The 11,099-nt window shown below is 39.1% G+C and overlaps 1 protein-coding gene across 1 annotated transcript; it reads right to left on the bottom strand.

The window, feature by feature from the left end:
- Window positions 1-4,491: 4,491 nt before the first annotated feature.
- LOC131238950 (2-isopropylmalate synthase 1, chloroplastic-like) lies at window positions 4,492-8,509 on the bottom strand. Its single transcript, XM_058236526.1, has 3 exons — window positions 8,473-8,509; window positions 6,051-6,708; window positions 4,492-4,498 (listed from the first exon to the last, which is right to left on the bottom strand). The coding sequence occupies exons 1-3, from the start codon at window positions 8,507-8,509 to the stop codon at window positions 4,492-4,494; spliced, it is 702 nt and encodes a 233-aa protein (XP_058092509.1).
- Window positions 8,510-11,099: the final 2,590 nt, after the last annotated feature.

Raw genomic sequence — 11,099 nt, 5'->3', positions numbered from 1 at the left:
TGTAGACGACTCACTGCATCAGGCCATGTTGTGGGCGCCCACACTGACTTGTGTGCGCCCATCTTTGGGACGTTTAAATGAATTTTTTCTTTGCACACGTGCACACACCCCCACACACTCACACCTTAGTGGAATTTCACCACCTATGGGCACTCGAACCCTTGATCAGGCATTGAAACTCATGAGAATCTACCATCAGAGCAAGACTAAGGACCCAATGTTTAAATGATTATATATATATATATATATATATAACTTAATTATTACATTTTGTTTTTTCTACCAAATGTTCAAACGCTCATATCTTCTTCGTTAATGGTCGTTTTTGGTAATCTTTATCTTGTTGGGAAGAAAATCAGATAAGCTTTCTAAAAAGATTAGAACCACTTCAGTCAGACCTCGTTTGATGTGCTGAAAATACGTCCGTCCAATATATAAAATCGGTTGTTTGCAATTTGACCAAAGGTCTACTTTTGATGATATTATGATGATTGGAAACGTTGCCTGATAAGTTTTTCATTGCAACTGAAATTATTTCAATCGGATTCTTTTTTACTAGTTTAAAGCGTAGCCAAAGTTTTTCTAATTTTAGTCAATCGGCAACGCATGGTTTTAATAAACAGGCTAGATTTTCCTCATCATGAATCGGATTAGAAGAAACTTAAATATGTTAAGAAGATCATTTAACCACCCTTTCAAAGAATCATAAATCATCCTAATCGATCAGAATTTGCCTCCAATAATACCATGGTCATTCTATATATCAGTACGACTATACTTTTCCTTGATTTTGAAGATATGACCTCTTACACCTCAACACAACGCTATTCGAAAGAACTGGATGATACTAAAGTGATCCATGGGTAGAGAGTATTAGTTTTATCCATTTTTGCATGTCGGTTGCGTCATACAAAGAGTTTTAGGGGTTTGGAGTTTGGATGCTTGGCCATGACCGAATCACTGCTGGATTTGGTGTTAGCCGATCGGGTCTGTTGGTTGTCTCCGGCACGTGCCAAGTATGCTCCTAGTATGATCCGGTTAGATTTTCAATGATTTCCAAGTCAGTAGGAGACAATTAATTGAAGTCATGTTGAAACTCAAAGAGTGGGGTGTCTACATCCTGATTTTTACAATGGGATCAAAGGTGGCTTTGATGGCATTAACACTTACTTTAATGAAAGTATCATCGATATCATCAAAAAGTCGATTTATGTACTTCTGATTTTCTGCACTTTGACTCTTCGATTTTCTTCGTGCCTTAGTTTCCTTAAAGCTTTGCCTCGTAAATTCTTCAGTCTTAACCTCCATAGATTCAATCCTTCACTTGGTAATTCCTTGAGCATTCAATCATTGCTTTAAGAATCCTTTTCACCTTGGCTCTGAAAATCATCTCACAAGAGAAAACACATGTAATTTGATCGATTAAACGCATCTATATTCATAAAACCAATGCATAACAAGGGGGAAATATACAATATTTCACACTCAATAGTGGGGGTCCACAGAGCACTGTCCAATAGCTATTAGCTGACACGTCAGTAGGCAATCCCGCGTCCCTCCATTTCACTCTCTCTGCTACGTGTGGGAGATGCAGTGCCCCAACTACCAAACATGTATGGCTTTGTTTAATAAAACATTAAGAAGTGTTATAATAGAATACATGGGGACTTTTGCCATTGAATTTGGTTTATCATTCCAATGATCTAAATCGTTTAAATGATGGGCCTCACTTTGTATGGTGGATACTGCTTACACCCATTTTTGATGCACTGACATAAACTAATAGGAAGTCGTCACGTGTCGACACTATGGGTTCAGTGTTGGTATAACCATACTCGCGCTTGAAGATATCTTATACACCTTTATCTTCGGGGATACATCTTCCGTTATTAATACGGTGACACAAAACCGTATACATGCCTTTAGAAGAGCGAAATGTTGGATGACATGTGGCTATAATTCACGTAGCACATCATTAAGACATCGTACTTGGCAGTCTATAAAAGACCTACCAAGGGAAAAATTCTATCACAGATCTGGCTATGATACCGACTGTAAGACCTCGCAATCCTTCTAAAATGGGAGATATTCCTAGAGATGTTAAGAGGCCTTGCGGTGATCATATGGATTTTGAATATTTAAAGATCGGATCAGTATCGAAGTAGATTGGTTGTAACACAGCCCCAAATCGGGAGAGAATTGACACCAATAGATCGGGCCCATATCCGTGTATTGATCGAAATCAAGAGAATAGGAGATTAAAATCTAGTGGATCCACAACCACTAATTACACGATCAGAAGGGAGAAAGATTATGGAAGGGTGGAAATAACGCCAATTCGGTGATTCAGATGCAATAATGACTTGATTGATTAGAGCTCTGAGAAGGGTGGATATGGCTTTGATTCTGCCCGAATCTAGATGCAATAGTGTCTTGAAGGTTTCCAACATGGGACCATTTATGTAAAAGTGTATATATAAAAACCAATGGTTTCAAACTTACGAAGATCTCCATATTCAGACGGATTAGGTATTTATCTACTGACCATTCGCCTATATCATCTATTCATATGGATGGATTAGGTATTTATCTTTTTCATTATTTATAGTTATCTTTTACTTTGTTAATTGTAACGAGGCACATCTATATATTAATAAAATCGGCATTGGTTTAGCCTTCTATTGTTTATTTGTTCATTTTCGTTCTTTAGATAAATACATTAGTTGCAAGTAGTGGTGAAAGAAAATTACGTAATGCAAGGCAAAAAGAATTCATTAGGAAGAACTCTCCCTTTTTCATTCGTAAATTGGTTGATCATTGATTACAATTAGTGGTTGACTCGACAACTGGATTTTCGAATTCGGTCTTACTTACTCGTTTTAGCATGGGGTCACTAGTGTTCAATCAAATATTGAGTCAATTGCAACTTTGGCATGCTTGCACTTTCTAATCGCATACCTAAATTAAATACAAGCCCTCCATCGCACGTGTAGCCTTGTGTTTGATTGAGTTGCACAAATAAATATCAAGAAATAGAAGCTCCTAAAACGTTCATTTCAACACTTTCCATGTGATTATTTGATCACGGCCGTTCAAAATAATGCCCAAAGTATGTTCAATCATATTCGGATGTTGCCATGTGAACCCATATCTGCAGTGACCTGTGATTCTGAGTAAGAATTAGAAAATAATTCCCTGAATTGTTGGCCACCTGAGGCGTGAATATGCCCATTTTAAGTAGATGATCCAAGCACTATTTCCAACCAGATGAAGATCCAATACAGCGCACATGTTCCAATTGGCACGTATGGTTGTGTGGATAGACATGCTTTGAAAAGCTCCCAGATCCATACTTTGACCGAAAAGTCTGATACACTTCCCCAGGGGCGCGGATTAGATACTGACAAGTTCAGTAGCCAAATGGCTACTGAAGTGACGTCACCAATTTCCGAGGACCCCATCATGATACGTGTGTTGTATCCATACCATCCAACCATTTGTAGAGATGGTTTTATGGAATTAAAAAGAGAATTAGATAGATCTAGAGTTCAAGTGGACCCCACCAGAGAAAATAGTGGGGACAGTGACATCCACCACTCAAAACTTCTTAGGGGCCACAGTAGTTTCCGATCAAGCTAATATTTTTGTTTTCACTTCATCTCTCTCTATGTTAACTTATGAATAGGTTGGATCTCAAAAATACACCACGGTGGGCCCTATAAATGTTTCAACAGTGGGTGTGACTGCTCCCACGGTTTTCTATAGTGGGTCCACTTGAACTCTAGATCTATCTAATTCTCTTTGTAATGCCATAAAACGATCTCTAAAAATGGTTGGATGGTATGAATATAACACATGCATCATGGTGGGGTCCACAGAGCTTGGTAACGTCACTTCAGTAGCGATTTAGCTACCGACCTTTCAGTATCCAATCCGCGCCCCAGCAGCCTCCAATCCTTTCACCTGTAAGTTAACTCACCTCGCACGGGTACATGGTGGACACTTATTATAGATCAGAACTACCTTTACTTCGGATGCCTAGCCAGAAGCAATCAGACTGGTAGATCATCAGGCTGGTCACACGTGTACAAAGAATTCGACACTTGTTTTTAAGCATCCATTTCTTCTGAATGTATACTGGCCATATGATCATCGTTACAGCCTACTCTTTTATATGCCATGTATCCAAAGATGCATTCGGGTGAGGAAACCGCTCTGATATCTCATACGTGTGACTAATAATAACGTGGGAGGCTTCTGCCCGTAAAAAAAAAAAGACGACCACCAATTCAGTATAAAATTAGGGTAATTTGATACTCTTTCATAGTATGCCACTTAATAAGAGGGCACCAAAAATTTATACACCTTGCATTCATTATTACAGAGAGATTTAACGAACGATAGGGGCCACTACGTCAAAATGTCAAAATTAAATTGGTTGAACATTTCTAGCCATTGATTCATGGACACTGGTTTGTTGAAATGTGACCATTAATAACTGTTCAATATTGGAGATAATTTGAGCTTTTTAAATGCCAGCTTGGCAATTCCAAAGCGCCTGCGATCATCCATCGCACTTTCCCATGGTATTAACAAATTTATACGAGTTGTTTGATATTAAAGTTGTACATGATGCTTGATGAACAGGCACTCAGAAACCGAAGGATATGAATTGCGTTGTATCCCATCTCTAGCCACCAACGTATAGTTTTGTAAGTAAGTTCACTAGGATGTATCTATTTATTCATGCCGTCCATCCATTATCTCATATTATTTTAAAGAATGAGTACAAAATGAGGCAACTTCAAAAACTCAAGCAAACCACACCATGTATAACTCTTGCATTTACTGCAGCCAAGCTTTAGTGTGGTCCACTTGAGCATTGGATCTGCCTCATTTTTATATTCATACATTAACATGACCCGTGAAAGAAATGGACAGCATGGATAAATAGATACACCACGGTGCGCCTGCCCACAGAGCTGCCCATTCATGGCTAGACACAAGTGGGGTAGGACACAATTTGCATCCAAAACCTACCCGCTCGTCACTAGGGACAAGTGGAGTACCAAGCCATCCGCGTCAGAAACCTACCCGTTTTTGGCTGGAGACAAGTAAGGGTAGGACGCACCGAATAGGTGGCATTGTTTGTGAAATTAGTGGAAGGACCCTTGTTTGTGAAATAGGACTGTTGGACAAGTTTTTGCTTTCAACAGTCCAATAAATGTCCAACAATTGGATATTCAGGTAATTAAGTTAACTTAATTTTTTTCATTCATAATACACCTACACCAGCCGTCATCATTTAGGAAGTTTACCTTGACTCAGGCCCTGTTTGTTAAATATGAAGTCTAAAGACCGAATCGGAAATATGAAGCATGAATATGAAATCTAAAGCCCAAATTTGAAATATGAAGTAAAAAAATTTGTTTTATAATTATAACTGAAGTCTAAAAATTAAGTACTAAATCTGAAACAAGCTATTTGTTAACAAACATCTTAAATGTCTGAAATATGTTAATTTAACACATTTGCCCATTTCTCTCGATTGGAAATATTTTACATTATAAATAAATTATTTTTTATTAAATGAAAATAAAATCATTATACTTAATTCAAATAAATTAAAATACTTCATAAAAAACTAAAATATCATTATAGCACTCAATTCCTCTTAGCAACAAAACCTCCAAATAAAGTCCACCTTATTTTTACATGCTATCCAAACTGTTTATAAGGTTATTCCCAATTGAATGAAGTGAAAACATACTAATCCAAAAACTTCTATAGCCAATCTATACGAAGAGGAAAAAAAATCAAATCATATTGATCCAAAACTTCCCCTAAAAAAGGCTTCAATGGTAGACCTTCAATCCCCTGCTACTTTTTACAGCTTAATTTTCGTCTCAAGCTTTGAGACAGCTTGAGACGGGCTCGGCAAGATGGATGAATGGTTTGGATATAACATATATCTGATATCTCATGATTGGACCCACGGAACTTACCGACATCTATACAGCAGCTATATAGCTGGTGTGAGGTACACCAACCAATCCGCATCCTCCCACGCGATTGCGACCACCTCCTCCCTCGTCTTCCGCAGTTTATACTGCAAATGGATCTCGTTAAACGTGTGGATCCTTGGAAACTTGGCATGCCTTACAGCCTCCCATGCCGCATTTATATCGGTCTTATTACACCTGGCCAGGCCGCAGATGACAGGCACACGGCCATCATCGTCTATGGTGTTCCCGACCTCATGGGCGATCATCTTGACGACTTCGAGGTCGTCGCGTGAGGAGGCAGGGAATCCGGCCTCGATGATGTCGACGCCGAGGCGGGTGAGCTGCCGGGCCACGTCGAGCTTCTCTTTGGAGGTCATGGTGGCGCCGGGGGATTGTTCGCCGTCGCAAAGGGTGGTATCGAAGATGCGGACGAAGGAATCATCGGAGATGCGGTTGGGAATGTAGTCGAGGCGGCGAGAGAGAGAGCATTTCGCTCTGAAATAGAAGGTGGTGGAGATGGTGGTGGGAATGGAAGAGAGAGAGTAGGGTTTTAGGGAGAGAGTGGTGGGAGATAAGGGGGTTGGGGTTGGTTTAAGAAGAGCGAAGACGCCATGTGGTTTTTCTTGGAACAGAAAATAGGGGCTTTTGCAGGGTTTTTGACTGGTGCTGATTGATATAGAAATGTTGAAGAAGAAGAGAAGTCCTCATTTTGGTAAAAACTTGTAAATGGAAAACGTTGGTAGCCCGGGATAGTTTGATGGATGATAAACAAACACGTAGAATTGCATAAGTGTCATATAATTAGGGCCTGTTTGTTAACGCTGAATTTTTGCACATAATGTGAAATTGGGAAAATGTTTCGTGTTTAGCGGTATTTGGGACGCGGATTAGCCATGGGTTGAATAGTGAGATTCGCTACTAAAGTGACATCATCAAGCTCCATGGGCCCGTTATGATGTATGTGGGCCTACTGTGATGTATGTGCTTTATCTACACTGTTCATCTATTTGGAAATTTAATTTTAGAGCATGAGTTAAAGAATGAGGGAGATCCAAATATGTGGTTGACCCACCACAAAAAACAGTGGCGAGATTCATGCCTACTGTTAAAACCTTCCTAAGGCTCACTATGATTTTTATTTGAAATCCAACCTGTTCACGAGTTAACACAACATGAAAGAAGGGAGAAAACAAATATCAGCTTGGTCAAAAACTTTTGTGGCCTATTTAAGTTTTTAATGGTGGGCGTCACTCTCCTCACTGTTTTCAGTGGTGAGGTCCACTGGAGCTTTGGATTTGACTCGTTCTTTGGATCTTTAACTAAAATTATATTTCCAAATGGATGGATGGTGTGGATACAAAAAATACATCATGATGGCGCCTACATAACTTGGTGAAGTAACTTCAGTAAGCGAGTCTCGCTACTCAACCGCGTCCGCGGAAACAAATGGGCTACCCCCGCCACCAGCCAATGGTTGATGGTCGGTGCTATGTGGGCCCCACCATGATGTATGTGTTTCATCCATGCTGTCCATCTATGTTTCTAGATCATTTTATGGTATGAGACCAAAAATGAGGTATATCCCAATCTCAAGTGGACCACGTTACAGGAAAATAGTGTTGAATGAATGTGGACCATTAAAAAAAATTTGGGGGCCATAAAAGTTTTGGATCAAGCTGATCTTTGTTTTTTCCATTCATCTAGGTCTATATGACCTAATCAACAGATTAGATGTCAAATAAAAAGTACATTGGGCCTTAGGAGAATTTTAATGGTGGATATCCAATCACTATTGTTTTCCCATGGTATGGCCCACCTGAGATTTATATTGTTCTCATTTTTTGGTATCAAGCCCTAAAATGATATTTAAAAATGGATGAATGGAATGGATGAAACACATACATCATGATCGAGCATAAAAAAGTTTCACAATTAAAAGTAGATTTTGTATTGCACAAACAATTTAAAGATAAAAAATTGCCATAGCAACTTCAAAAGGGGCAATTTTGGTAGCAAAAATTTTTGTTTAATGAAAAATTCATTGAGCGCTCCACATTCACCGTTAACCCGGACTCCTATCACCGAAAGAATTCGGTGAAAAACCTTCCAATTCCGTGTTAAGCGCAAAAATTCAATGTTAATGAACAAGCCCTAATTGTATGCCACTTATGCAATTCCACATGCCTGTTTATCATCCATCAAACTATCCCGGAGTATCAACTTTTTCCATTTAGGGCGTGTTTGGATTCACGGCCTAGGTGGTGTTGCACTGTGTTTAGAGGTCGGCCGTACGTTATGCAACGTTTGATTTCGAATTAAAACCGGTCGTGGACAAGGGACCCGAGTACGCCCCCGAACCAGTTTTCGGCTTCCACGCGTAATCTCATGTCAGAATACAGCGCATCGAAAAATGTAGTGCAATCATTGCACTGCACCGCCCTGCGGCGTGAAAGACAAGCCTCATTACGGTTCGGCCTTGCAGAGTTTTTGCGCATGTACTCCATCGGGCGCATATCATCCCTCCGCATCCATTCCCTTCTTCCTCACTGATCTGGTTGGCTGAGAATATCATAGCAATTCTTCAAGATCCTCGTCATGGATGCTCATCTGTCGTCCTCTTTGATGTGTGTTATTGTTATGCGCTCGTCTAAGGATCGTTCGATCGGTGAGTCCCTGTGAAATTTCCCTAATTCCGTCTCGGTTCCAACTGCTACACCGATCATCTCACAGAAGGACAGTGGTATCCAGGTATTGAGCGAAAGTAAATATAATACCGTATGCATGTAATGGAATGTCATTGTTTTTTTTATAGAGGAGAGGATCAACAAACGCCATCTAATGGATCTTATCACTCCCAAGACATGCAGTTGCATCTCTATGGGTGTTAGCCCAAGATCTTCTCTCCCTCTATGATGTGCGCAGGTGATGCAGTACATCTGCAATAACTTTTTACAGTCTGCTATACCACCGTGACATTACTGCGATCCGGGAGAAAATTCCGTAGATGGATACACCTCCGAATACTTGTGACATGACTTATGCATGTCAATTTGACTTATGTTTATGATCTTCTTCGGCAGTCAGAACGATATCTGTCATAAATATATATGAAAATTTTCATCACCGGATGAAGAAGCAGCTTTCATTTGTCTATGAAATATTGTTGGGGTTTTCCCTAATTGGTAGGTGCTGAAGGACAGTGGAGGTAATACTTTAATCTCAACGCCAATGAGATTTGTGTAGGATCATCACTGTTCTTCATATTACCTCCACTGTTGGACAGTGGAGGTAATATTCCAAACTCAACGCGGGTTGTGTGTTTGTAATATATTCGTGTAATTTCAAGTGAATACTCACATCATGTGTATAGACGTTTCTCATGGAATACTGTCTTCACTTGCATATAACACCCTGAAATCTACATTTCAAACAGGACTAATTGTAGCCCTTTACTGCAGTCCAGTCTTCCAAGAGTGCTAACCTTCAAAGTTATCAGTACTTTTCATTTGAAACTGTTAACAGGTGTGTGATATACTAATCAGTTTATGTTAAACATGATGTGGCATACAGAATATTAAATTCCTTCTATAATCATTGCATTTCTTATGTTCGTGGCACGATTACTATTTAATATTTTGAACAAATTAGCATATAAATTATTTTCTGTTATGTTTTATCCATGAATGATTATTATTATCTTCAATGAAATACGTATTGTGTAACAGATTCACTATTAGTGGAATTCTTGTAAGAATATTATTACAAAGAGTGTTTTGGCATTACTGTACATTTGAGATTTTTTCTGCTATCTAAATTATTAAAAATAGGGTAATTTGAAAAAGTTACAGGTCAGAACCCATATCACTCATGGGGTTTCACAGTGAAGTCTCTAGCCGGGCAAACTCCTCCAATAGTGATTGGAATGAAACAAAAGTTGCACCAGCATTAACCGCAATTGCAGCCTCTGCATGTGTTATGGGGGCTGCTGAATATTATCGTCGTTACTATATGAAGTCGTTGCCACGGGATTGTCATATAAGTAGAAATAGATTTATAGATGGGATCATAAAGAAGAGCGACGCAGACTATCTTGCACAACTAAGAATGAGTCGTGATAAGTTCTTTAAGCTTTGTTCTTTGTTAAGAGATAAGAATTTGCTGTTTGACACAAAGAGATGCTCTTTAGAAGAACAAGTCATCATGTTCTTTCATACTATTAGCCACAATGTGCGAAACCGTGTCATCGGTAATCGATTCGCGCGGTCTGGTGAAACCGTGAGTCGACATTTCAATAGAGTTCTTGATACTATAATAGGCCTCTATTCGGAATACGTAAAGTTTCCAGGATTGCATACACCGAAAAAGATATCTGATAATCTAATGTGGAGCCCTTATTTTCAGGTAAGAGACTACGAAAATAGGCAATGATAATACATGTAAATTGTTAATTGTACATTATAAACCTAAAAGTCAGCTTAATATTTCTTGTAGGACTGCATTGTGGCACTTGATGACACCCACGTACCGGCGTATTTGTCGAAAGAAGCAAGTGCAATCTTTCGAAATCGAAAAGGTTTCTTATCTCAGAATGTATTAGCAACATGTACTTTCGATATGAAATTTGTATATGTGTTAGCAGGTTGGGACGGTTCTGCCTCTGATGCTCGTGTTTTGTGAAATGCATTAACTCGACGCCTTGATTGTTTCCTTGTGCCTCATGGTAAAGAATCTGTTACATGTGTTATATAAAGATGTTGCATGCAATTTGACTACTGCTTCATATGTAAATATTGCTTTTGTAGGAAAATACTATGTTGTCGATGCGGGATATGCCCATTCTCCAGGATTCATGGCACCTTATCGAGGTGTACGATATCATTTGAATGAATTTCGAAATGAGAGGAAGCCTGCTAATAAGAAAGAACCCTTCAATTATCGTCATACGCAATTACGAAATGTAATTGAACGCTGTTTCGATCTTTTAAAAGGACGATTTTCTATACTACGCATAGCACCATAATTCAAATTTAAAACACGAGTCAAAATTATTATAGCTTGCTGTGCTATGCATAACTTCATCCGTGTGAGTGGTGA

Source organism: Magnolia sinica, chromosome 3 (genome assembly GCF_029962835.1).
Source record: "Magnolia sinica isolate HGM2019 chromosome 3, MsV1, whole genome shotgun sequence".
Lineage (NCBI taxonomy): Eukaryota > Viridiplantae > Streptophyta > Magnoliopsida > Magnoliales > Magnoliaceae > Magnolia > Magnolia sinica.
This window is presented reverse-complemented; position numbering and strand designations above follow the sequence as displayed.

Excerpts from the sequence above, each read along its gene's own strand:
- LOC131238950 (XM_058236526.1), bottom strand. The coding sequence starts at position 8,509 with ATGGAGTACATGCGCAAAAACTCTGCAAGGCCGAACC. Across the intron at positions 6,709-8,472 it reads AAACTCTGCAAGGCCGAACC|GACTTCTCTTCTTCTTCAAC; the intron begins GTAATGAGGCTT and ends TACCAAAATGAG.